The sequence below is a fragment of the Saccopteryx leptura genome, chromosome 3 (genome assembly GCF_036850995.1).
Source record: "Saccopteryx leptura isolate mSacLep1 chromosome 3, mSacLep1_pri_phased_curated, whole genome shotgun sequence".
NCBI lineage: Eukaryota > Metazoa > Chordata > Mammalia > Chiroptera > Emballonuridae > Saccopteryx > Saccopteryx leptura.
In genome coordinates, this window is record NC_089505.1 from 369,821,284 (window position 1) to 369,848,699 (window position 27,416).

The 27,416-nt window shown below is 50.5% G+C and overlaps 1 protein-coding gene across 14 annotated transcripts in view; it reads right to left on the minus strand.

Annotated features, from left to right (window-relative positions):
* PTK2 (protein tyrosine kinase 2) overlaps positions 1 to 27,416 on the minus strand; it is a 192,686-nt gene that overhangs the window by 55,915 nt on the left and 109,355 nt on the right. For 8 of the 14 annotated variants that reach the window (XM_066379591.1, XM_066379590.1, XM_066379584.1 and 5 more), the window contains 9 exons: positions 23,861 to 23,913; positions 17,495 to 17,512; positions 11,819 to 11,875; positions 10,458 to 10,478; positions 9,301 to 9,398; positions 6,625 to 6,709; positions 5,488 to 5,588; positions 2,893 to 3,008; positions 1,997 to 2,097 (listed from right to left, as the gene is read on the minus strand). In XM_066379591.1, coding sequence (XP_066235688.1) covers positions 1,997 to 2,097; positions 2,893 to 3,008; positions 5,488 to 5,588; positions 6,625 to 6,709; positions 9,301 to 9,398; positions 10,458 to 10,478; positions 11,819 to 11,875; positions 17,495 to 17,512; positions 23,861 to 23,913 — 650 coding nt within the window. Of the gene's footprint in view, positions 1 to 1,996; positions 2,098 to 2,892; positions 3,009 to 5,487; positions 5,589 to 6,624; positions 6,710 to 9,300; positions 9,399 to 10,457; positions 10,479 to 11,818; positions 11,876 to 17,494; positions 17,513 to 18,481; positions 18,563 to 23,860; positions 23,914 to 27,416 lie in introns of all 14 variants that reach the window. The other 6 variants (XM_066379596.1, XM_066379595.1, XM_066379585.1 and 3 more) reach the window with 4 other exon arrangements.

Here is a 27,416-nt window from a genome sequence, read left to right on the forward strand (position 1 = left end):
TAGAAAATGAGGTTTAGCTGCCTTACATGATGAGCCTGAGCTTGGACCTCCTTCTGTAGGCAGAGCATGCCTATGATGACCTGTCACCAGAAGACCATTATATTGGTTTCATTTGTAACTTTCCATTTAACTGCAGGCACCTGCATGACAACTGAGCTCAAATCCTGTTTAGTTCCTTCAAAACAAACTGTTTCACAACTGTGCTCTGACCCGAAGGAGGGTGGTTTTCCCGAAGCCCAGAGGAACCCGCAGGCGATGACTGCTCTGAGATGAACATCTGCGTGAAGCTGTCTACTGCCCATTTAAACACTACGTGATGTGCGGCCTTGCCCACCCTACTGTTCCAAGTGTGGCTCTTTATTGGAACTCTAGGACTTGGATGACTTAGGATTTGAGCTGCACATAAAACGTACTTAAAACGGTGGAAAACTGATGTGGCTGTTTTACAGTTAAAGAGCTAAATAATGAAAATGAATAGACCACTGAAGGAAGAATTTTCTTTCCACGTAACAAAGGATCACTGTTAAAACTGTTTCAGGCTGTGGTACACAAAAGCACATGGAAAGGAAACAGTCAGGAGCTACAGCATGAAAGAAAAAGTTCAACAACCGAGAAAGAAACTGGCTTTGTAAAATGGTAGTAACAATCAGAACACACACCAATAGCATGACACAGATTTACAATTCAAACCTACCCGAGTACTGCAATGTGAACACTGATGAATAAAACATTTGTTCAATAACAACATGAAGAACTCTGTCTGTCACTCTGATCCCAAGAGTGGCAAGTTAAAGGGAAACTGGAGGAGCTGGATCCCAGCTCCCACCCAGGGCACCTGTCCTGGAGCGGCCAGCTGGAGAGGGAGACGCTTCCACTGAGCCAGGTGCCCGGCCCTGTCAGCAGTCAGGTGTCTAACTGCTCGCCGGCTGACGGACACCTGGGCGGGTTCCGGGTCTGCCCACCCAACGTAAGCTGCATGGATACAGGCTTTGTGTGAACACCAGTTTTCACTTCTCCTCGCGGGATGCCTAGGGGTGTAACTGATGGGTTACATGGTCGCTACAGGCTTCGTTTTCTAGGAATCTGGAAGCTCTTATCCAGAGGGGCTGGCGCACTTGACTTCCTAGCAGCGGCTGACGGGTAACTGTGTTTCTATCTGTGCTCACGTTTGCTGACACCACTTTTCACTCTAGCCCTCTAATCAGTGTGCAATGATAGCTCATCATGGTTCTTTTTTTAAAGATTCTACTTACTGATTTTTAGAGAGAGAAGAGCGAGAGAAAGGCGGGGGGAGAAGCAGGAAGCATCGGCTCAGAGTAGTTGCTTCTCGTATGTGCCTGCACCAGGCAAGCCTGGGGTTTCCAACCAGAAACCGCAGCGTTCCAGGCCAAACGCTCTACCCACTGCGCCACCACAGGCCAGGCTCATCATGATCTTAATTTGCATTTTCCTGATGAATAATGTGCTTATTGGCCATCTGCATATCCTCTATAGTAAAATCTCTCTTCATACCTTTTGCCCATTTTCTTTGATCTTTGCCTCATTTTACTGTTGAGTTTTAAGAGTTCTTTCTATATTCTAGGTATTATTTCTTTGTTGGGTAGCTATGTGGTTAGGAAATAATTTTCTTCCACTCTGTTGCTTGTCTTTGCATTCTTTAAATAGGTCTTTTGCAAAACAGAGTTCTTTAATTTCGATGAGGTCCAATCTATCCATTTTTTCCTTCTATGGATGCTCTTGGTGTCGAGTCTAAGGACTGTTTGCCTAGCCCTAGACCTCAGAGATCGACTGCTGTTTCCTCCTGGAAGTTTTACACTCTGTCATGTCTGCGTTGCGCCCCAGCGCCGCCCCTGTTGAAGGGCTGTCCTTCTTCCCATAAACTGACTTCACATCTGTCAACAATCAGCTGAGCACATTTCTTAACAACATACCTTTTACAGAAATAAAAAGCATGACAGCTCCTGAGCCTACTTCTTATTTACTGCTTTGATCTTACCTTTGTAGTAAGTACTGTCTTCCATGTATCGGGATAATCCAAAGTCTCCTAATTTCACACAGTCATTTGAGGACACCAGAACATTCCGAGCAGCAATGTCCCTGACAAGGAAGAATTTGGGACAAATTTTGACACAAAGAAGACAAACCACAAGTTGTCTATATCGTGCAAAGACATGCAGGTACTCTGAAAGATAGCTTATTCGCAATGCGAATGGGAGATTATCACACGCTGAAAAAGGGACCCTATTATTTTACTTCAGATACAGTCCTCTGACAGATAGTTACTCGTCAATGTGATGACCGGTATTGGGAATGACAGCCAACGACGTTCTCCACACGGTTCCCAGGCCCATCCCGGCCGCATGGCTGATCGCGGCACACACCAGGTTGCACCTGCTCTCCTCACAGACACGAGAGTCAGACACTTCTCGACACCTGTCACTGTGTGTGCTGGCCCATTTTTTCCGAGGCTGGATGACAAGACTCTAACACAATGCCAAGTGTTCACTTGCACTCACACCAGACCCAGGCTGTAATCAGAAATCCCAGAGAATGCCCCTCGATGTCACTCATGACATGGCCGTGTCCTGGGAGGTCCCAGAACCACGTGCTCACTGCTCTCGTGCTGTGTTCAGGCGCTCCACAGTATTTGTGGGAGAAACAGCGGACCTGAATGTCACACAGGATATTTCCAACTCCGTGTGAGAAAAAGCCCTTTCCCCACGTGGACATTGGGCCACGGTGCCTCATTTGCTAGGGCGATGCAGCACCCACACAAGCCAGTCAGGTGGCAGAGGGCCTGTCCCCACACTCGCCCGCCGGGCCTTACCTGTGCACAAACAGTTTGCTCTCCAGGCAGAGGGCCTGTCCCCACACTCGCCCGCCGGGCCTTACCTGTGCACAAACCGTTTGCTCTCCAGGTAGGCGAGAGCCGTGCTGAGCTGGTAGGCGTATAGGATCAAAGATGCCAGGTCCAAGCTGTACTTCCGGACTTGCAGGAATGACCTTAGCTTCGGGACAGCAACCAAAAGGAAAAGAAAAAGATGAGTGGTGGAGAACAGAAATCTTCCGCAAAAGGCTACAACCGACAATGCTGCCCATCTCCAAATGTATTTTTAGGAGAATGGCTTCAGTTCTCCCCTAATAGAAAAAACATAACGAATGAAACAAACAGTACTAGCTAGGAAATTATAATTAATGACTCATTTCAAATCCTACTGTCAAACTGGAATCTTCATGACTGAAGACCAAATGCTCAAAAATTCAGAAAGATGTCTCTAGGGGGTGAATCAAAGCAGAGTATAAAATGTTGCTAAAGAATACTAGTTGGAAAACAAAAAGATCTAGTTACCACTCAAACAAGCCCAATACACAGGTATGGGCAGCTCAGCCCACTCCACACGCTGCTGTGTCCCAAGCAAATCTGAGGGTAAGGTGGCGGGGACGGAGGAGTAGTCCCTGCACCCCTAGCCCCAACCACTGCCATGGAGCTGTGGGTGCAGGTGGCAAAGCGGCCACACATCACTCATCCCATGGGGCTTCCCGGGGCTACCACTGCTGTTGTGATTAATTCAGCGAAATGCCCACCTAGCAGAAAAAGGCAGAGGAAGTGAATACTCTAATTCTACACGAAGGAGAAACATTTAGTTACAGGTCTTTAATCCCAAAGAATTAGCAAATTCTTCAAAAGCAAACGCAGAAAAATACTGTAGAGAAGTACAAGGAGCTCTCTCCCCACTGTCTCTGAAGAGGTGGGCAGAGATGTCGTGCAGGCACGTGCGTGGAGGAGAGCGCAGGCACCTGGGGCAGGGCCCCCGAAGGGGGAGGCCTGATGTGTCTCCAAGAGGAGGAAGGACCAGACGGCACTTTGGTTCCTCGAAGCTGGTAACCCCAACACTCATTAGAAGCAACACTGTGTTTGGCATCCTTTAAAAAACCGAGGAATGTGTGTACTGTTTTAGAAAGTTGCAATCCCAAGCTTCTGTACCAGAAAGCTAAGTATGGGCATCTGAAAATCCAGTCTGTTTACCCCCAGCCAGGCAGCTCCAGGGCACAGCAGGTGAGAGCAGGTGCGGGGCCCTGTGCCCACCGAGGCTCTGAGTCAGCGGTCTGGGTGGGTGCAGAATCTGCATTTCAAACAAGCCTCCAGCTTTTGGTGACACAGAGAGTGAAGTTTCTGTATTCAGGACAAAGTCAGATTGGGAGAGCTGTTCACTCTGTTAGTCACATTAAATAGAAACTGTGACTAATGTCTGTTGGCCTAAAAGACTGCAAAGTGAATTCTCAAAGGCAAAGGGACTGTGTAGATTTACCAAAATTTAGCATTAATTTACCACAGCTTCTTTCACCCTCAAACACAGGGCCAGCTCTGTGGGCAACAGCGGCAGAGAGGGGAAAGGAACCACTGGTCACCTGTGCTGCCCGTGCTGCAGGACTGGGCTCAGAGAGGACCCTGCCCTGGGGGAGTCAGGATGATGGGGCGGAGTCAGGGTGATGGGGGCGGAGTCAGGGTGATGGGCGGGGCCAGGGTGACGGGATATGATGATGAACACACTGCACTCACAATCTCTGGACCAAAGCCACAGGACACGTCATATACAGTGTGTCCATAAAGTCATGGTGCACTTCTGACCGGTCACAGGAAAGCAACAAAAGACGACAGAAATGTGAAATCTGAACCAAATAAAAGGAAAACCCTCCCAGTTTCTGTAGGATGATGCGGCAGCATGTGCAGATGACATAACACCGTGTATACAGCGGAGCAGCCCACGGCCATGCCAGTCGAGATGTGGATGGTACAGAGGAAAGTTCAGTGTGTTCTGTGGCTCGCTAAATTTGAATCCGTGACCAAAGTGCAACGTGAATATCGGCACGTTTATAACGAAGCGCCACCACATAGGAATAACATTACTCGTGGGATAAGCAGTTGAAGGAAACCGGCAGTTTGGTGGAGAAACCCCGTTCTGGTAGGTCATCAGTCAGTGATGAGCCTGTAGAGGCTATACGGGATAGCTACCTAAGGAGCCCTAAAAATCTGTGCATGAGTCCACATCAAACTGCACTGAATAGGTATGAAACTGGGAGAGTTTTCCCTTTATTTGGTGCAGATTTCACATTTCTGTCGTCTTTTGTTGCTTTCCTGTGACCGGTCAGAAGTGCACCATGACTTTACAGACACACTGTATTTCCTTTTCTTTTTATATTAAGATTTTTAAAAATTGATTTTAGAGGGAGGAAAGAGTGGGAAGGGCTGTGCTGGGGATGGACCAGGAAGCATCAACTCATAGTAGCTGCTTCTCGTGTGTGCCTTGACCAGGCAAGCCCTGGGTTTTGAACAGGCGACCTCAGCATTCCAGGTCAACACTCTATCCACTGCGCCACCACAGGTCAGGGTACTGCCCTGTCTTAAATGTACCCAGCTGAGCCAGCCCGCAGCGCTGGCCTGCAGCGCCGGCTCACCCGCATGGGCCAGGTCGGGACGCACCGTACCTCTCCGAGTGTGCACAGCTCCATGATGATCCAGACGGGGTTCTCTGTGATGACGCCAATCAGCTTCACGATGTGAGGGTGGTCAAACTGACGCATGGTCACTGCGGAGAAGAGTGCCATTATTCTCCCGACAGGGGTGGGGAAGATGGCTGACGCAGTCTGCGCTCCCGTGGCTACCCGCTCTGCAGTGATAAACTAGCTGAGACAGAACTCGCTGTCAGGACCTGTGCTCTGTGTAAGCGGGAGGTCAGGAACAGAGGTAAGGATAGACGTAGACATAACTGATGAGATTACAAGAGGGTTTCCTGACTTACTAATTGACTGACTGTTATGTGGTAAGTATTCCCACAAACGGAGAGCAGAAGGCAGTCAGTTCATCGGTGTACATGGAATGAAGGATACTGAAATTCATTTGTATACCAATGTCCACCGAGTGGCTTCTGTGAGCAGAACAGACCTGGTCCTGTCCCCCATGGAGTTCAAACTCTAGAGGGCAGGACAATCATATATACTTTTAAGCAATGCCTATTTAATTATGAATACCTAGGAAGGAAGGAACACAGGCCTGTGACGAAGCTTCCAAGGACAGACTACTTTCTGTGGTCAGATGAGACGGGACCAGCCATGTGAAAGGAGGGACCCCTGGCTCAAGGGCAGGTGGGAAGGAGCCTGGTGGGCACACAGACGAGACAAGGGTCTGCGCTGAGCAGAAAACAGCGAGCCACACTCAACCCTCCCCAGTCGGCTTCGTCACGGGCGCTGTGGGCCCTGAGTAGAGGGTGGTGGCTGCACTGGGACCAGGGGACTGTCTGTCCTGCTCACCTCCCAACTCCAGGGCTGCAGCACGTGGGCTAGGACCATTTCTGTATCGGCCCAGTTCCTGGGGGAAGATGTTTAATGGTACAAGGTAGTGAAGGACAAAGGGACAGTAACTCTATCTTCACACCGCAAACATTATGGATCACTAGGGAAAATCTGTAAATATGGCCTCTACAAATATAGATATCAGCTTGCAAGGAAAGGTAATAAATGGAATTGTCTACTAAAAGTCAAAACATTATTTGTCTTCTCCAGAAAACAGTTTGGATTTCACAGATAAAGTCAAATGGAGTTCCTCAGAAATTTCTAGAAACTTACAGGCTTCTTGAAGGAATTTCTCTCTCACGCTGTCAGAAGTACAGTTTTTACATGTTTTAATTGCAACGGCCAAAGCTGGGTTTTCCTGTTGGGAAATCACAGAATCACACAAATGCCACAGATGTCCTCTCTGTGACCCAGGTTGTCTGTCCTGCAACCAGGAGACTTGGGGGACTGACAGGGCACTGGCCTGGAAGCCAAGGAGGTTTACCCTTTCTTGAAAAGGTTCAAGAGAGAAAGTAAAGGAATACAAGAAGAGGTCGTTTCAAGCCCATCGACAGAATGCCATGGCTGACTCTATTTCCCAGCGTGACTGCCTGGCTCCTGCTTGCTTTGTGCGGCCTTTGCCAGGCCACCCCGTCCTCTGTCCTCATTCTGAGATCTCCGTAGGGGCCTCACACTCTGCTGAGCAGGACCGCAGGGAAGGGGACAGCTGGGAAGAAGGCGGGAGTACAGAGGTTAAGGAGCTGCTGAGCTTCAACCCTGTGCCCTCCTCCTTCTTCTCCCCGGGCCCCCCCCCCCCCCAACCCCAAGCAAGGTGGAGATCAACCCAGTGCCTGCAGCTCCGGGGGAAGAGGACACCTGGGTGTGCCTGTGCTCACTTCCCCTTCCCGCCCTGGGTGGGGCCAGAGGCCGTCACAGCACAAAGTACTCTGGTACAAGAGTATAGAGCCCCTCAGTCCCTCCGGAGGGCTGCAGAGCTCGCTGTCTGGTTTTAACAGTGGGTTTTAAATTCACAGGCTAATGGGGCTTCTAACTCGAGAACAGGGGCAGGACAGAGAGTGCCTGCTTCCTAGGAGAGTCAGCAGAGGCTAGAAGGTGAAGGTAAGGTGCTCCTGCTGGCACATGGCACGGCCCCTGTGACAGGCATGGCCTCAGGAGTGACTTCGGCAGGGCCGCACGAGGCAGCAGCGTGGTTCTGCAGTTCCACAGCAGCCGCCATCCCCCCGCGTGGGGATGAATGAGTGCTAATGAAACGTAACAGGCCACGCTTTCTCGGGAGAGCCCTGCAGTGGGGCAGCGAGCAGCTGCCCACACAAGCTCTAGCTGGAGGGACTGACAGCAGAGGAGACGTGGGAAGAAGAAACCTCACTGGGACCTGCTCACACCAGAGCACACAGGCTCCATCCAGGGTCAGCTCTGTCCCTGTCACCTCCTCCAGTGCCAGGGGACTCTACCACCACTTCCATGTGACGTCCAAATGCCTATCTCCAGTCCCCACTTCTCCTTCCAACCCAGACTCACACACCAACCTCCCTGCTCCCTGTCTTTTCTTAAGTGAGAAACAGAGACATAGAGACAGAGACAGACAGACAGACAGGAAGGGAGAGAGCTGAGAAACATCAACTCATAGTTGTGTCACTTTAGTTCTTCACTGATGATTTCTCATATGTGCCTTGACCAGGGGGCTCTGGCCGAGCCAGTGACCCCTTGCTCAAGCCAGTGACCTTGGGCTTTAAGCCGGTCACCATGGATCGTGTCTATTATCCGGCACTCAAATCGGATGGGCCCGCGCTCAAGGTGGTGAGTCCATGCTCAAGTCGGCGACCTCAGGATTTCAAACCTGGGTCTTCAGCCTCCAGGTCAATGCTCTACCCTCTGCACCACCACCAGTCAGGCTATACTATTATTTTTGAAATGTTTAAAATCACTGATCCAATGAAAGAGGTGACAGGAGGTGCTGGTGAGGCTGTGCACTGGCCCTCACTCTGCTGCTGGAAGGAGACGTGCAGCCTGTCTAGCAAGCACCTGGCCGTGCAGGAGGTGCCGCAGTTTCTGTAAGACCCAGCAGTTCCAGTCCGAGACATACACTCGAGAACCGAGAACTTGTACAGAGACTGTGCACAGATTTCACAACAGCATTCTTTATAGTAGTCAAACAGTGGTAACAACCCAAGTAACCATTAACTGATGAGTGGATAATGGAAAGCGGGACATCCACACAGTGGATTGCTATTTGCCCATAGAAAGGGGTGTAGCTCCGCTCCACGACACAACACGGCAGACCGAGAACATCGTGCTGACTGGAAACCAGCACAGAAGGCCGCGCATCCTGTGACCCCACTTGCAACGGGAGGTCCAGAGCAGGCCAATCTAGAAAGCTGCCGAGCGCCTGCCAGCGGCTGGGGGGGGGGGGGTGACAGAGAGGAACTGCTAACAGGGGGTCTCACTTGGGGGTAAAAACTGTTCTCACATTGACTGTGTATATGGTTGTAAAACTGCAAATATACTTAAAAAATCCCCACTGAATTGTATATATAAAAAGAGTGAATCTTGTAGTATGTGAATTATATCTCAATAAAGCAATTATTAAATCAATCATTTTAGAAATTCACTTATCTCTTTTGGAGAGCAATTTGGGGCAAATGAATGTTCTTTTCTTGACAACGCAGGCTAGTGGGAGTACTGCTAACTGCTGTTAGCCCTGGCTGTCTGTGCTCGCTGCACCCAGAGGAACTGTTGTTCGGAGTCGTGACTGGGACACAGGCTGGAAGCGCAAACTGAGCAGACACAGACCCAGCCTGCTGGGAGCCATTCTGCCAGGCGCTCATTTCTGAATATATTAAGTAAGTTGACCCACATGATGAGCTTAAAAAAACCACCACAGATACCTTGAAGAAATGAGGACTGGAAGACAGACAGACAGTCGAAAGCAGCCCAGACTCTCGCACTTACCGGGCTCACGTAGACACCTTGGTGCACGTCTCCAAACTGGCCTTCTCCAATGCACCGCCCGAGCTCTATCCTTTCTCTCTGAATCTCATAGTCCCTGGCTGCAAAACAGGACCCGCGTGTCAGAGTGTGAGCTCTGTTCCAAGGGCAGAAACAGCACAACACACTTCGTCTCATTAACATCCACGAGTAAAAACCTCATCAGCGGCACATCTTTCAACGAAAATGCTTTAAACATAGTGGAATTCTCTTAAACAGCATTGTAAAGAAGCGTATGGAACTGTTACGGCACTGGTTAAACTATCAAAGCACTGAGTTCTATTATAGGTAGGTATTTTTGTATTTCTTAATGTCTGATTTACTTTACATCTATTTGATAGTTTTCTAAATAACTTCTCTAAGTATTAAATTTATGCTGAATTAATAAGTGCTATTAGTTCAGGTATTAATATATGAAGACTAAAAAAGTTATTTAAAGCAATTATTTTATAAATAACTAAGGTTGGTGAATATGGAGGCAACAAAAAAAATCATGTCATAAGTAACTATGTTTTAGAAGTTTAAGAGTGTTCCACTTTATTACAATCCTGTATCAACATTATTCATGGAGCTAAAAGAGTTTAAAGAGGTAGATTCTAAAAATTAATTTCAAAATTACACGGCTCGAAATCAGGTTGAACATATCGCATAAATTATGAGAATTTTATATTTTTGAGAGAATTTGCCTTAAATTAATGTATGAGATTGCTGATTTACACAAAATCAATTATTGACAGGTTCTCGAGGCCATGGAAGAAAATGCCCACCGGGAACCCAGAAGATTGACCTGAGCAACTGGCTGCTCAGGTGTCTTGATGCCTTCCTGTCAGAGGGCACATGTCCCAGGTGTCCTCACCAATGGAACACAGCAGCAGCCAAACATGCTCAAACTTTCCCCCTGGTTTATCGAATTATAAAGCAGGCAGCAAATGCAAACCAAATTTCAGATGGTTATTTTCCTCTTTAAAATCACTTTAGCTAAGAGTTCCATTGATTTAACAACAGGAGTAAACCAATGAAAAACAGTTTAAAAATAAAAGTTAACTGAAAACCGAAACACCCGTATCATCCCACAGGTTGCAAAGGCAAGCAAATGCAGTTATTATAAGAAACCCTGTTACCTTCGTCTATTCCATAGCTTTCTGGATTGCAATTAAGAGAGAGAAAAATTGAAGACCTTGCTTAGAGATAACTGATAGCAATTAAGTTAACAACAACAAATTTGGAGAGTACATTTCAATAATATTCACTTTAAGTATTTCAACCACGAATGATGAGTTGAAAAAGAGGACTAGACGCAGCAGAAGCTCATCTCTTCGAGTTAACTCAATGTGATACAAACAACGCTCTGAAGTCCCAGCTCAAAGTCCTTTATGAGAACTCATTTTTGTGGGCTCTAGATAAAAGTCAGCTGTGTTGAACACTTATTACTCAACTCCAACTAATAAATATGCAAATAAAAATTTGAATTCTTCGCAGGAATGTACAAATGACTAAATGGCTAACCAAAAATTAACACTTTCCCAGCTTGCTCCTAACACTTAGGTGTCAGCTCCTGCCTCTGTCTCAAATCACTCTCTAAGAATACAGGGGTTCCGGATAGAGCAGACAGGGTGCCCAGGGCCCCCCCAGAACCCTTCGGGGTTGTACGCGCCTCAGCAATTGTGCTGTTCCTCTTTCTCTCAGGAGCAACTCCTCAGTGTACACAGTCAGTCTCAATGCAAGCATCTTCTAAAGTATTTACACAACAGGGAAAAGCACCCCAGACATTTATGTTGCAAATGTGTACAGCTCTACTGAAATCAGGATATTGACGGTTGAATTATTAAGACCCCTGAGGCTGCAAGGTGGAATCCTAATGGGGCCTCTTTAAGAGGCAGGTTTATGAGATTGTAAATGTGAATGACATTTCAAGAGCATCTCTAATTCAAGATCTGAGACTACATTCTCCAACTGGAGATTGGGGGCTTCCAGATCTCCTCTACCAGCAAGCAGCACAGCAGAGAGAGGCAGAGTGTGGACATTTCCAGGTGCAGGGGGTCCCTCTTTCCACACCTCCCACCCCAGGCTGCACGGACTAAATTAGAGAAGTTCCCTGTACCAGTTAGTCCAGGGCAACAGAGAACAACCTTTCAAAGGGGGGGGGGGATGCAACTCAATGAATACACATATTCAAATAAATTAAATACAGGTGTGTGTGTGTTTAACTTTAAATAGCACTCATTATCTGCAGAGAGGAAATACTCTAAGCAATAAAAATTATACCATCATAAAGCCAGAAAGCAGGAAGACAAAAGCCCATAACTAAATGAACAGACATTCGAATTTTAGGCAGATAAAACGTGGAACTCTGAAGGTAGAAAAGAAGACTGGTTCTGTGCTAAATGAGGTGATAAGAACAGTCCGACAAGGAACCTCAGTCCCTAAGTTTTCACATGTGCACTATCGCAGTCTGAACGACAACACAGCAGAAGTCTCTTACTCGAGGGCATGGTGTAGGTGTCCTCTTCGTCTATAATCTCGGCATAGTCGTCTGTTTCTGCAGCAAAGGGAAACACATGTTGGAAGAGGTTAAATATCTGACCTCTCGGCCTGTAACAAAATTTGGAAAGGCAAAATCGTCTGCCTAAATCCCCTTCTACGCTGTCATTTTCTTTAAACACTTATTATCAATTTTTGCTCACACATGAGTCATCATGGAATAAGTGACATCATGGTCCACTGTGCTATGAGACAGAGGCTTGTTTCTCAGAGAGCAGACAGAGCTGACACAGAAAGCCCTTGAGAAGAACAGAAAGACATGGGACAGGTCCACAGTGACCCAGCCCCAGCCTCGGTGCCCGGCAAGCATGCTGGGCAGCACACTGCTGCCCCCTGGAGTCCCCACAACACTGCCACCCGTCGCAGTCGGGACACCAGAGATTCATCTCCATGTCGGAGTCTGGAGAACAAAATGGCAGCCAATTTCTGGGGAGATAACAGGGCTGATCTATTTCATTTCAGGGCAAAAGCAACCCAGGCATTTCTCTCCAGTGACCTTTTCACTCAGATACACATTCGTGTCAAAAGGGTAGAGGAGCTCCCAAAAAGAACAAAACGAGACCAAAGAACATATAAAAATGAGTTCTCCTCTGAGCTAAGGGCAAGGAGTTCCAGGTTTCCACTTACTCCTTTCCGAGACACAGCAACTTAGAGATCCACCACCAATTAATGGGGGCGGGAGGCCAGGCGAAGGAAACCGCCGCACACGCTGAACAATCTGAAAGGAGACAAGCTCCCACTGTTCGGCACAGGAGGGTTTGGGCTACTGGGCCGGAGGGGGAGGGGCGGCCCTGTGGGGTCTCACCTGGCGAGAGCTCTACGTCAACCTCTGCCCGGCAGCCCGGGAAGCCCTGGAGAAGCAAAGCTAAAAGCTCTCTCTTCTCTGATGTCATGATCACTTCATGCTGATGTTAAAATGACAGAAACCAAAGGAAATGGAGACCACACAGCTGACATTCTCCAGGGCCAGCCGTCCCACACGTGGCAATGGGACTGAAGGAGAGTGGACCTCAGAGTCCCGGGAGGAGTCACTTCCTAGTTTGTAACCACTACAAGTTACCAAAGTAAAAAAAAAGTCAACTGGAAGAATGTAAATAAACTAATTCTAAGACATTGAGCAAATATAAACTATTCATAAGTCCTACATATAAGTAGATCATCTATAGTAGTCTTACATGTCTACCCTAACCCTATACTACCTACAGGACTGAAGAAAAATGAATCTACCACAAACTTTACATTCTTTTTATGTTTATTTTATTGATTTTAGAGGGAGCGGAGGGAGGGAGGGAGGGAGACAAGAACATCGATCTCTCCCTGTAAGCGCCCTGACTGGGGATCGAACTGGCAGCCTCTGCTCTTCGGGATGACATTCTAACCAACTGAGCTATCTAGCCAGGGCAGACTGTACATCCTTTTATTTCTATATTTCTCCCTCTTCTCAGTTCTCAGTCAAGACTGAGAACAGTAAACTGCCATGATCTGGACTACAGCTTTGCTTCTGTGGCGTAAGATACTTAACGAAAGACCCTGTGAACCATGTCCGAGGGCAGCAGGGAGCCGCTCAGGCAGGTAAGGAACAGGACTGAGCAAGAGGACTCGACTCTCATGGCAGAGACAGAAGCAGTGGGTTACCCGACAGCCCCAGCCGCTTGCGAACCACTTCCTCTCTAATTCTGCCATTCAACAAGCTCCGCTGCGCACACGCCCGGCAGAACCCTCAGCTGGCTAAGGCTGAGTGCCCATGGAGGATGCTCCCCTTCCTGCACTCTCTCATCCAAAGCACAGACCTGCAGATGGAACGGCCCACTGACCCTAAGTAGGCAGGGTGCTGGCACAAGAGCTGCTCAGAGCCCACCCGCTGCCCTCCTCTAGCCACCACTACCAGGCTGTGTCGCGAATCCTCAACAGCCCTGCACGTGGCTCTGAGCTCCACCAAGCACATGTTATGGATCAGTCCAGGGCTCAGGCCCCCAAGCTTCCCACGGCCATAGGAGTCATCATGGCCAGTCTTGGGCCTGAGGGGGCAAGGTGTGACCGTCGCCCAGAGGGCGTGCTATGTGCTGACTACTGCCAGCTTGAGCCACACCTGTTCAGAGACCCCTCCTCACACTAACCTTCCATTCCTCTTAATCAAGGGGCCCGCTGTACTTCCTCAGCACCCATGACTACCAACAACCTGACAGTCCTCTGGCGTCTGGTCAACGGCCTGCCCCCTCTCCAGAACAAGGTCCCAGTGGGGGCGGACATGACTCAGCTCCTAAGCAGTGCCTGGCACAGAAAGGTCGCTCAGGAAACACCTGCCCAACAAGAATGAGTGCCTCATGGAAACACAGTGAAGGGACACGTCTCCATGAAACTGGGGAGGAGGAGCCAAGTAGCATGTGCGAGGCTGCACAGAGGGTGGAGGACAGGAAGCTGTGATGGGGACATGGTGGGGGGATGACCTGCCTGACCCCCACTGACTCTGCCTCAGCTGCGCCTCCCGTGCAGAGTGAGAACACACACCCCGTGGAGACGCAGGGAGCTGAGACTGCCCTGCGGCGTGAACGCCTGCCTCGCTCCTCCACGCTCTCGGGAGGGCACGGGACCTCCTGGTCTGACGGTAATGGCTTCCAGGGCTGCCTGTTTCTACAGAACCCTCAGTGGAGACACCAATTCTGAAGGAGTGAGAATGAATGGCTCCTGCTCATCGGGCCAGCACACAGACCTGGACCAGGAGCGGTCAAGTGCCCAGGGGGATTAATCTGCCTTTTCCTTTGCTGCCATGTAAACTCTACACACAACTGTGGGGACAAGCAGGGCTCTCCGGGAATTGCTCCTGATGGCTGGGGCGGGGGCGCACTGCCTGCCAGGCACAGGGGCACGCTGCAGCCTCCACATCAGCTTCTCCACAGGCACCTCGAGTGGCAGCACTGGCACGTTGCTGCAAGCGTTTCTGATACTGATTTGGCTCTACTCCTGTCTCTCTTCCCGGGCGCTAGGGTCATGGGCTAGCACGGCACTGGCTGGGGAGGCATTTCCACACTCCAGGGCCCCTGAGACACTGCAGCCCCGCCAGACACTGTCTGGGCCTCTAAAAAATGGCAAGAGATAAAAAATGAGCAGAAAACAAGAGACAGTTTCAAAGACCTGGACACAAACGAAGGGAGGTGCCCTCACCCGATGACGGACCGGCATTGTGGAGAGCTCACACCTGCCTGCCACACAGCACACAGTCACCATACTGTCGTGTCATCCTTGGAACACTCCTACGAGGTGGGCCTTCTCATCACCCCCTTCTACAGGTGGGAAACTGAGGCACCCAGAGGAGCTATGAGTTTCTCGGGGTCCCAAAGCCAGTGGCATGCCAGCCTGTGGCCAGAAGGCCGCTGCAGCACACGCCTTCCTTGGGCACTGACTCGTGCGACTGCTCCCCTAGGGATGTTCTGGGACCCTGGCCCTCGCGGGCAGTGTCCCTCCAGCACTGCTCACAGGAAGGCTTCTCAGGGCTGTGTACTTGGGAAATCAGGGGACAATTTCGGCGTGCCTCGCCCGTGGGCTAACCATTTTGAAATAAACATTAAAAAAAAACAGAGACTTCTAAAACTTTGGACCACATTATAATTTGAAAAGTGTGGTACGTGTCACTAAGCTCTCATTCTAAAGCAAGGTGAAGAGAGGCACAGGACAGTCTGCTGACAAGGGCGACATGCACAGGAAGAGCCCGACACCGGCAGTGGCTGGGAGGGTCAGTCTGCAGTCTGGGGGGAGACGCCGCTGTGGACAGCGGGCAGCCTCCCGGCTGTCAGCAAAGGACTGAGCCAAGCCTTCTGGCCCCCACTTCTCCAGTGCTGGCCACCGCGACGCTGCTTCCTCGGCTCTGCTCCCTAGGGAGAGGCTGTATGCAAGGTGACTCTCACTATGCCCTCTGCTTGACTGGCAGGACATGGTGGCCCTCTCCCCAGCTGGCATTGGTGTTGGCTTGGACACCTACAATTCTGACAACTGTCGTCCTGACACGCCTTCTGCTGCCTTGGGAAGTGTGACTGCATCCCCAGTCCCATGTGATGACAGCTGCACAGTGACTGGATTCCGTGGCCACACGGGGACGGACGGGGACAGACGGGCCCCACAGCTCTCCCCGGGACTGATGAGCCTGGTGAGCCCACATGCCCCGCTCTCCCTACGCACCAGCCACTGACCCAGCCCAGGTGGCGCCCTGTCTGTGAAAGGCCAGCAGTAAATGCTTTAGACTGTGCGGCTCACACTCACACCTGCTGGTCACACCTAGTGGGCGAGAGCCACAGACACCATGTGACACACGGGGGGCCGTGTTCTAATGCAACTGACTTGGGACACTGACATTTGAAGCTCATGTAGCTTTGATGCCTCAACACTATTATTCTACTTTGACTTTTTCCGCAACCCTTATAAAACGTGCTAAGTCTTCCTTAGCACAAGGAGCAACATGAAGACAGCGGGGCCATGCTTGGCCTGCAGACCTTGGTTTCTGGACGCCTGACCCAAGCTAAGGGACGCAGGGCCTGAGGCTCCACCTGTGTTGTCTAACATGGGGGTGGCGGTGCTTGCCTCAACTACAGTGTTAGGAAAGTCACATGTGAGGAAGTGTCTCACTACACAACTTCTGCGCTGTGAGTCACCCTAACAACCATCCGGGACACAGGAGACGAGCGTCTGCTCAAGGTCACTGCATGTCAGCTGACGGCAGGGTGGGGTGCAGGGGAAAGTGGGCGGCCGGAGCCTGAGACCGGCCCACTCCCCAGCGGCCACTCTGCACATTCTGACCACTGCGCACAGAAGACCCTCCATGCACGGAAGCAGCTAACTTGTGGCCCCCATGGCGTCACTCCAGAAATGAGCTCAAGTGTCTGGCTCTAAGGCCCTTGGAGGGCACGCCCTTCTGCAAAGCCACAATGAGTGAAGAGCCCGCTGCAAATGCAGGCCCGTCACCAAGATAAACACGGATGAAATCTTCACCGAAAGCAACCTGTCATTCAATCACGAGGACAATGCAGCCGCCTTGCTTTTTGGTTATAAATCTGACTCCTGTGGTAGAAAAGAGCATGGAGTCACATGCAGGCCGTGCAGGAGGCAAGCAGGAAACACGAGGCTACAGGGGCTTGACTTCCAGTTTAACGAGCGCCATCCTCCACTGCTCGGGAAATCACTGTCGCCCTGCAGCCGCACTGCCCTGTCACCTGAGTCTGTGGGGCTGATGTCCCCCAACCTGCCCCTCTGCCCTCACTTCCGGACCGGAGCTGTCACCCGCGCTCGGAGACGGCACAGAGCTCCGCCGCTCACCGCTATCAGGTATGACTCCTGCTGCCGAATGACACCGTTCGGACATTTCCCCACAGCTCTGCTGCGGGAATGACACCCAGAAAACTCACTATGCAGGTAGATGCCGCAGCAGACCACGGACATGATGGAGCGACCGCTCTCCTTCCCGCGTCAGAGCCCCACACCACAGTGACGAGACTGCGCTCATACCATCACTGTTCACATGTGTTGTTGCATCAAAACCACATTCTGCCTTTCATTCAACATCAAACTACATTTATATCAATAAACAACTATCTCACATTAGTAACATGAATGTGAAAATAAATATTACCGTCCCCACTAACTTCATCTGCAGATCCAGGTGGCATGCAAAGAAAGGGGGGAGGGGGGAGGGGGAGAGAGGGAAAACACTATTAAAATGACAAGTAAATCAAAGTGTAAGGAAAACAAAACATTACCCCCCAAGGTCTACTTCAGACGCTAAGAGAAGCTGCATAGCGGCTTGTTTACCTGGTTTACGGCATCCACACTTGCACGCTGCCCACGCAATATGCAGCACACGGCAGCGCTGAGCGTTAAGGCGCTCTCTTTCTACCACACTAAACAAAGTTACCTGGGTAGCCTCTCACAGTTAAATGTTAGAATGGCTTCTACCGCCCCCCCCCTCCCCCGGAATCTGGACCCTCTCAGATAAAATGAAAACGGAGGCCATCAGTGTGCAGCTGGCTGGTGAGGAGGGCCCAGCCTGCAGGCTCTCGCCGCGGGCCCGGCACGCACTCGCAGGGCCGGCACGGGAAGCTGGGCCCACAGGCAAGACTCCATTTACATTTGCACAGCGCACGGAGAAATTCCTGTTCCTCACTGCAAGTCTGCTTTCCCAGAAACCTCTCCCGGGGGCCCAGCCGCCTCTGCCCTCGCGTCCCTGCACAGCTGCCCTGAGCACAGAAAGCAGACTCGCTGGCCACTGCCTCCATTCCGCCGCATGCTACACCAGGAAGCCCACAGTGCAAACACGGGCTCCCGCTGGCCCTGTGCTACAACACGAATGCCCACAGATGGAACCGAGAGCTCCCTCTTGCCCTGTCATGCATGCACGTACACATCAGCAAACAGGCAAACAGAGTCTTCTGTCCACAGAGCAGCCCAAAGACCTTCACGCAACCCTCACGCCCGTGTCACTGCTGGGCAGCGGGCAGTACACACACAGACACCCCGTAAAGGTACGTTCTACTCAGGACCGTCTACAAGCATCTGGTTAATCCGCTGCCTGGGCCCTGCGGTTAATAAGAGCCTGTGCAAACGTGAGTGCAGTGAGTACCGGCAGGAGGCTCGTGGGAGCAGAAGACCAAAGGGAGAAAGCGCCTAGCTTTCTTAGCCTTATGCTGGCAGTGACTGACTCCTTTACAAAGAAGCAGGAGGAAAGAGAGAAACAGAAACATTATTTCAATAAATAAGGAACGTCTGTTACATTTTAAGGCATAGCTATAAAAACAAACACAAAATTGCAATACTTTACTTGACTATGGACACATAATTTCTCATTATGATTGACTTGGTTTTTAAAAAACAGTATTTTAAAATGCAATTTCCTTTTCTGGCAAAGGTTAGCACTAGATAAACTTTTAGCAAGACACAAGGACAGTCTCACAGCTCTGCAGTCAACTCTGAAGGTACAGCAGAGAGCTTTAGAAGTAACAAAACCAAAACAAGTGAGACAAGACAAAAAAATAAAGACTTCATTTATAATTCCAGATTCTTGTGAATACCAAACATTCAACTATACAGAAAAATTGCAAAATATTGATCTGTGAAATTGGGTTCTGATTGGTGAAAGAGCTTTATGAGCCATTCCCTCCAAATCATCAGCAAAGACACGGACTCACAGTGCACACCTTAAAAATTGCCTTCACATAAAACACTGGTGCTGAGGATGTTTGAAGGCACAGGTTGCAAAGCCCTCCACCTACTAGCACCCTTCACGCACCCACTCCCTCGTTCACGTCCTCAAAGCTCATCTGAAAGTCAACTCTGGAGAGCAGGCACCTGCCAGGTCAGCAAGGTGCACGCCAGCCGGCCAGGGGCTCACGGCAGTGAGGAAACAAGAAACAGGTACGGTGCAGGAGGGCAACAGTGGACACATCACAGCAGAGTCAAACGGGACACACGACACAGCCCTTTAAGATGCGGCAGTGAAAACAGACGGACTCACACACAGAGAACAAACAGGCTGACAGCTATGGGAGGAGGGCTGGGCTAGGGAGGTGGAGGGATGGAGCAAAAAAAAGGACAAAAGAAAAAAACCCTCATGGACATGGACAACAGTGATGGCCAGGTGGAGGTGGAGGAGGGTCTGGGGCACCAATGGTGGATGAGGACTTGACTTGGGGGTGAACACACAATACTGGGTGCAGAGATATACTGTAGAATTGGGCACTGGAAACCTGCATGATTATGTCAACCAGTATCACCCTAATAAAGTCAATAAAAAATTAATAAAAATAAATAAAATGGAAAGGTGCTGCAGTAATAACATGTGACAGAAAAGATGTGGGTGGCATGACAATTTAACAGCAGAGCAACAGAGACCCATCTAAGGGGACAGCCTCGGTCTTCAGTTACACAAGTAAAGCACAGTCCCTGTGACCAGGTGTCTCAATTCTATTCCTTTCCTCAGACATACGGCTCAGTCCTGACAATGCTGAGCTTCACCTGAGCCCTGAGTTCTGAGAAAACAGTCCTTCTGGTGAATCCCCCAGCCTGGGGTGGTCATGGGAACCCCTGCCCTCAACAGTGTCAAGTATCCATGAATTCCTAAGGAGGCTCATAAAGAGGACACCCCACAAAGCATCATCTGGGGAGGGAGGCAACGTATCATTTAAAAACTGGTGAACAGAGGGAAAGAATAGGGAGGTCTCTACAGTACGAACCATTCCCAGGTCACTGAACAGCAGAGGGGAAAAGCTGTCTTTACAATATTCCAGCTAAATAGCCAACAAAGAAGTGACAGAATTTACATGTCGCCATTCTGTGACCCCTAGTGAAATCTGGGCATGAGATCTGCTGAAGCCATCAGGCGACATGCTCACAGGACGGACCAATCTTTTTTTTTTTTTTGTATTTTTTTGTATTTTTCTGAAGCTGGAAACGGGGAGAGACAGTCAGACAGACTCCCGCATGCACCCGACCGGGATCCACCCAGCACGCCCACCAGGGGGCGATGCTCTGCCCCTCCGGGACATCGCTCTGCCGCAACCAGAGCCACTCTACCGCCTGGGGCAGAGGCCAAGGAGCCATCCCCAGCGCCCGGGCCATCTTTGCTCCAATGGAGCCTTGGCTGTGGGAGGGGAAGAGAGAGACAGAGAGGAAGGAGGGGAGGGGGTGGAGAAGCAAATGGGTGCTTCTCCTATGTGCCCTGGCCGGGAATCGAACCCGGGTCCCCCGCACGCCAGGCCGACGCTCTACTGCTGAGCCAACCGGCCAGGGCCTGGACCAATCTTTTGATCGGGCTGAATGTCACAAAGACAGATGGCCAGGTGTCAGGTACATCACCTATGATGCAGACTTGCAGCCTGACTGACCACACTTCTCTCAGTCCCAACGCCCAGCGTCCAGGAAATGCGGGAATACACCGCCGAGAGGAACGCACCCCACACAGCATCACAGAAGTGTGGTCAGTGAGGCCCAGAGCGGAGGGGGGTGGGGGGACAGCGGACAGATCCAGGAGGGGTCAGAAGAAGCAGCACTCCAAGTCCAACCAGCATTGCTTATCTGACTCCTGATTGGACAAAATCATGTGTAAAACTGTGGTGATCAGAGGAATCTGAACACTGACCAGAGAGTTGGAATTAAGGAGTTACTGTCAATTTTCTTACAATAGAACATTTTAAAAAGAGTCCTATATTTGAGAAGTAGTCATAGACTACGCCTTAGACCAGGGGTCCCCAAACTTTTTACACAGGGGGCCAGTTCACTGTCCCTCAGACCGTTGGAGGGCCGGACTATAAAAAAAACTATGAACAAGTCCCTACACACACTGCACATATCTTATTTTAAAGTAAAAAAACAAAACGGGAACAAATACAGTATTTAAAAGAAAGAACAAGGACATTTAAATCAACAGACCAGTATTTCAATGGGAATTATGGACCTGCTTTTGGCTAATGAGATGGTCAATGTCCGGTTCCATATTTGTCACTGCTAGCCGTAACAAGTGATATGACACGTGCGTCCCGCGTCACCGGAAGTAGTACTATACGTGAGTGATGCCGCGCTTTGCATCCTGTGCTCCTCTCACTGACCACCAATGAAAGACGTGCCCCTTTGGGAAGTGCGGCAGGGGTGGATAAATGGCCTCAGGGGGCCGCATGCGGCCCGCTGGCCGTAGTTTGGGGACCCCTGCCTTAGACGCTTTAACACAGCTGCGTCAGTATCCGTGTCAGTGGAGGACACGGACAAGTTCCCAAGTTCCTAGCTGCTGAGTCTGGGTGACGAGTGCCCAGAGGATCATGATGCAATTCTATGCTCTCTACTTCTGAATGTGTTTGAAATTTCCCATGAAAAAGTTTTAAAAATTAAACATTGAAAAGCATAACAATATCCATATTGTTTCTTTACTGTAAATGTATCAAATATATTTTTGTCTTGACTCATGCAGGCTGATTTTAATCAATTCCACAATTATTATTTTGTTTGTAGCCACAACATGCTACAAACTAGGAGAGCCTTGAGTTCAAACTCTAGAATTTGTGTTTTATAAGTTTTAAGACTTCCTTAAAATTTTTTCTCTGTAAAGAAAATAAATGGGGCCTTTTTATCTTAGCAGTATTTGTTTTTCTATTTAGTAGGACAATACTTGGGCTTCTTATATTTTGTAGTTTATTACTAAAAAATTATTAAAGTTTTTTCAAGCACTATCCTGATCTAAGCCACGCCCCCTGTGACCACGCCCCCTGTGACTGCCCTCCCTCTGTAACCATGTGCCCTGTGACCAGGCACCCTCTGTAACTTCTACCTGAGCTCTATAATAAGCACAAGTTTCCTTTAAAAAAACAAAAAAGCAATAATTCGGCTAAAAAGATGACGCTAGGCCCTCAGAATAACGTGCCCAAGGAAGGGCACTCGCTGTTCCATTGGATGTATTTGTGAATCTGTTTACCTTACTCATTTTTGCAGAGAAATCTTGTTTCAATATGAAAGATAAACTCTCCACACCTTTAACATCAGCTGTAACTGTCTTACTGAAGAGGATCTAAACCCACCTACCTCAGTAAAGAACTGTGGGCGAGGACTGCTAGCTCATCTCCAGAATGGAAGCCTGTTTGCTTTATTTCTCAAGTAGGGACCCGCAGCGCCTCCACGCCCCTTCCTCACCCCCTAACACAGCGCCCAGAACAGTTCACAGTGACTGGCTCACAGGGAACCATCTGGGAGGCCAGTGGCCCTCAATGTCACTGCCCGCTCTGAGGATTCCTGCCTTTCTCCTGTCCCCATGACCTGAAGGCATTCCTCTAAGTCCCAACACCTTGCTCAGGCATGCAGACCCACTTAAAAACACAAGCAGAGTGCTGGCGACCCTGCAGCTGGCCGGGCGCGTGGCCCTGCAACCCCAGCACCACTCTGGCCCCTCCACCAGGGCTCCGGTCGGAAGCGCTCAGTGACCCTGAGGCCGAAGCTCCCTGAGGCCGCAGCTCCCCACACACTTCTGTCCTGACTGGAGAGCCTGCCAAGCGCAACAATACAAGCACAGATATTCCTGACAGCTTATAACACACTTGCGCTCAATAAAATAATAGCGAGCAACTACATTTGTACGCCAGGAAGCAAAATGAACCTAGTTATCAACTAGACAGAAGCACAAAACTAAATTTCAGGAAAAATTAAATCAAGGTAAATTAAACTCAGGAATTAGGTTTCTTTTAAGTCAGACAGCCAGGTACCAGAGCCACGAGGAAGCTCTTACATACTTTAGAAACAGAGCATCCATCTAAGCAGGTCAGGCGTGTGCAGACAGGTCTCTATGTCTGTACATATGCATACAGAGTACGTGTATTTTAAGATATCAAAACTGGGTCCACAGACAATGCTTTTTCCTCTTTTCTTCCCTTTCCTCTGTTTTCCACATTTTTCAATGGGGAAAAAGACACATACTTTAGAAACATACCAAAGAAAGTACACCACACTCATGACACTGATGACTAGTTAAGATAATGCTTATATCAGTATCTTAACTATACATTTTAAAAAGCAATATTCAAACACCATTTTCTGTTAATTGTGAAAGACAAAAAACCATTTAAGAATGTCTCACATATCCCGAACTTCAAAGCACAATGTCTGTACAACGTGTATCCTGTTCTGGTCTGCTGAATTGCGAAGGTAAGTTATACCGGCAATTCCAAAAGTAAGCTCTCACACTAAATATCATCAGCGCAACAGTAACACCGAACAATAACTTGGAATTTTGCATAGTCTTGTGATTGATCTGAAACTACACACATATGTCTCATCTAGAAGAGCGATCTATAAGCTACCTTTGTCCCTATTTAATGACGGTAAAACTGCAGTTGGGCAGTCAGAATATCTTATTTCCCTAAGCTGCTCAAAAGAAGCAGACATCTGCTACCATGCCCTCCTGCCACCTGCCTGAGCATCTTCCACCTGCAGCTTGCTCTGTGGGTTTCCAGGCCGAGTCTCTTACCTGACACGGAGACTGCGTGTGTCCGCACGCCCTGCTTTTCGCTGTTGGCCAGCCTGCAACAGAGAGGGGTACCTGTGAGTGCCGTGCCCAAATGCCCGTCACTCCCAAACTCCACTGCTGAGAATCAGGAGGACCACGCCATTTTCTGTGGACACTCACAGTTCAGAGGGTGGACTCAAAAATAAAAATTGAATTCTACTACCTGAACCCTGAAAATCACCAGACTGCTTTAGCGTTTTAAAGATCAGGAATTAAGACAGGCAACTGAAGGACCACTAAACTGCTCAAGCACAGCAAGATCTTTATGTGGTGGCCACGGGTTACATCAGACCTCACTATAAATGCTACACTGGGTAAAATGCGAGCAAGGGATTGCCCCGAAGTTATAAAACAGAAGGAAAACTAGCTGGAATTGAAATTTGTTCTCTGAAACATAATCTGAAATACTGCTGTAGGACTGGTCCTTCCAAAACTGAGAGCACATAAAAACGCAGGTGGCATCTTCCTATGCCACCGACAGGCTGAACAAGGGGTGCCAAATGGAGCCGGGTACTTGTTTCATGAATGGCTCAATATTAGAGGTTTACATATCTATCCACATAAATAAAATTTGGGGCAAAGGTATTAGAAATATTTAAAAAAATGAAAGTAAGTTTAGTTTAAAATTTTTGGAAAACACATAGAATAAAGGAACCCTATAGTCTTTAGATGTCAAAGTTACTTGGATCTTTTTATAAAACTTTTTCCACGTACATAAGCATTTACTATGCAAGTACTGAATAACAGTTTCGCCTAGTATATAGAATCTAAACCAGGAAATATTGAAAGAAAATTGTATACCACTTTTGAGAAACAGAAATATCCAATATACAACTATAAAACCTTTATAATAAACGATTACAGCATAAAGCCACAGAATGGAGTTCCTTTCATTTAATTTTCTATATAAAATATCTTTTTAATAAAAGTTTAGCCAAAGTCGTTTTCTAACAAATCACAAGTTCCCCTTGTATTGCAGCTACCTCTGCCTGTGAAGTGCAGAACTGGGAAGTCAGAGGAAGGCCACACCCTTTTCTCCCATATTTTGTGGCCCAAACCCGGGGTCCCCACCACCACTGGTACCGCTGCGTGCTGGTACCTTCCTCACTCCTGTGTGGACCTCACCAGTTTCCTGCTCAACAGCAAGCAGAGTAGGGGCCACTGCTCTGATTCAGCGTGCTTTACTCATCCAGTTCAATTGTTCTAGAATCTGAGCCCACTTCTGACACACCCCCTTCTTCACTCACTCTTACATCTACATTTATGATTCCTGTATGTTCTAGTCCTCAGTCATCCCTTGAAGACTTTCCACAAAGAAGACACTGTGAACACTCGTCCCTGGCCTGATACGGGACAATAATACGTATCCATTCAACATCAACATCACTGGGTCTGTGAAGCACACCGCCTAGAAGCCGGAAAGCTGGCTTCCACCACCCCTTCATTCACCCGCACACCACTGCACTACCATGTGACAGGCATCGCCCTGGTCTAGAACACAACCCTGGCCTTCTACGAGGCCATGGGGCAGGCCAGGCAAGCTCCTCTGTAAGGTGTGGTGAGCACTGTGTGAAGCGGAAGGTGTGATGGGGGAACACAGGGTTCCCAGGACAGGGCCCGTGTGGTCTGCAGGGGAGGGATGTAGGGGCTCCCGGAACAGGGCCCGTGTGGTCTGCAGGGGAGGGATGTGGGGATCCCGGGACAGGGCCCGTGTGGTCTGCAGGGGAGGGATGTGGGGGCTCCCGGGACAGGGCCCGTGTGGTCTGCAGGGGAGGGATGTAGAGATCCCGGAACAGGGCCCGTGTGGTCTGCAGGGGAGGGATGTGGGGATCCCGGGACAGGGCCCGTGTGGTCTGCAGGGGAGGGATGTAGAGATCCCGGAACAGGGCCCGTGTGGTCTGCAGGGGAGGGATGTGGGGATCCCGGGACAGGGCCCGTGTGGTCTGCAGGGGAGGGATGTAGGGATCCCGGAACAGGGCCCGTGTGGTCTGCAGGGGAGGGATGTGGGGATCCCGGAACAGGACCCGTGTGGTCTGCAGGGGAGGGATGTGGGGATCCCGGGACAGGGCCCGTGTGGTCTGCAGGGGAGGGATGTGGGGATCCCGGGACAGGGCCCGTGTGGTCTGCAGGGGAGGGATGTGGGGATCCCGGGACAGGGCCCGTGTGGTCTGCAGGGGAGGGATGTAGGGATCCCGGGACAGGGCCCTTGGAGGTCTGCAGGGGAGGGATGTAGGGATCCCGGAACAGGGCCCGTGTGGTCTGCAGGGGAGGGATGTGGGGATCCCGGGACAGGGCCCGTGTGGTCTGCAGGGGAGGGATGTGGGGATCCCGGGACAGGGCCCGTGTGGTCTGCAGGGGAGGGGTGTAGGGGCTCCCGGGACAGGGCCCATGTGGTCTGCAGGGGAGGGATGTGGGGATCCCGGGACAGGGCCCGTGTGGTCTGCAGGGGAGGGATGTGGGGATCCCGGGACAGGGCCCGTGTGGTCTGCAGGGGAGGGATGTGGGGATCCCGGGACAGGGCCCATGGAGGTCTGCAGGGGAGGGATGTGGGGATCCCGGGACAGGGCCCGTGTGGTCTGCAGGGGAGGGATGTGGGGATCCCGGGACAGGGCCCGTGTGGTCTGCAGGGGAGGGATGTGGGGATCCCGGGACAGGGCCCATGGAGGTCTGCAGGGGAGGGATGTGGGGATCCCGGAACAGGGCCCGTGTGGTCTGCAGGGGAGGGATGTAGGGATCCCGGGACAGGGCCCGTGTGGTCTGCAGGGGAGGGATGTAGGGATCCCGGGACAGGGCCCGTGTGGTCTGCAGGGGAGGGATGTGGGGATCCCGGGACAGGGCCCATGGAGGTCTGCAGGGGAGGGATGTAGGGATCCCGGGACAGGGCCCGTGTGGTCTGCAGGGGAGGGATGTGGGGATCCCGGGACAGGGCCCATGGAGGTCTGCAGGGGAGGGATGTGGGGATCCCGGGACAGGGCCCGTGTGGTCTGCAGGGGAGGGATGTAGGGATCCCGGGACAGGGCCCATGGAGGTCTGCAGGGGAGGGATGTAGGGATCCCGGGACAGGGCCCGTGTGGTCTGCAGGGGAGGGATGTGGGGATCCCGGGACAGGGCCCATGGAGGTCTGCAGGGGAGGGATGTGGGGATCCCGGGACAGGGCCCGTGTGGTCTGCAGGGGAGGGATGTGGGGATCCCGGGACAGGGCCCGTGTGGTCTGCAGGGGAGGGGTGTAGGGGCTCCCGGGACAGGGCCCATGTGGTCTGCAGGGGAGGGATGTGGGGATCCCGGGACAGGGCCCGTGTGGTCTGCAGGGGAGGGATGTGGGGATCCCGGGACAGGGCCCTTGGAGGTCTGCAGGGGAGGGATGTAGGGGCTCCCGGGACAGGGCCCATGGAGGTCTGCAGGGGAGGGATGTAGGGATCCCGGGACAGGGCCCGTGTGGTCTGTAGGGGAGGGATGTAGAGATCCCGGGACAGGGCCCGTGTGGTCTGCAGGGGAGGGATGTAGGGATCCCGGGACA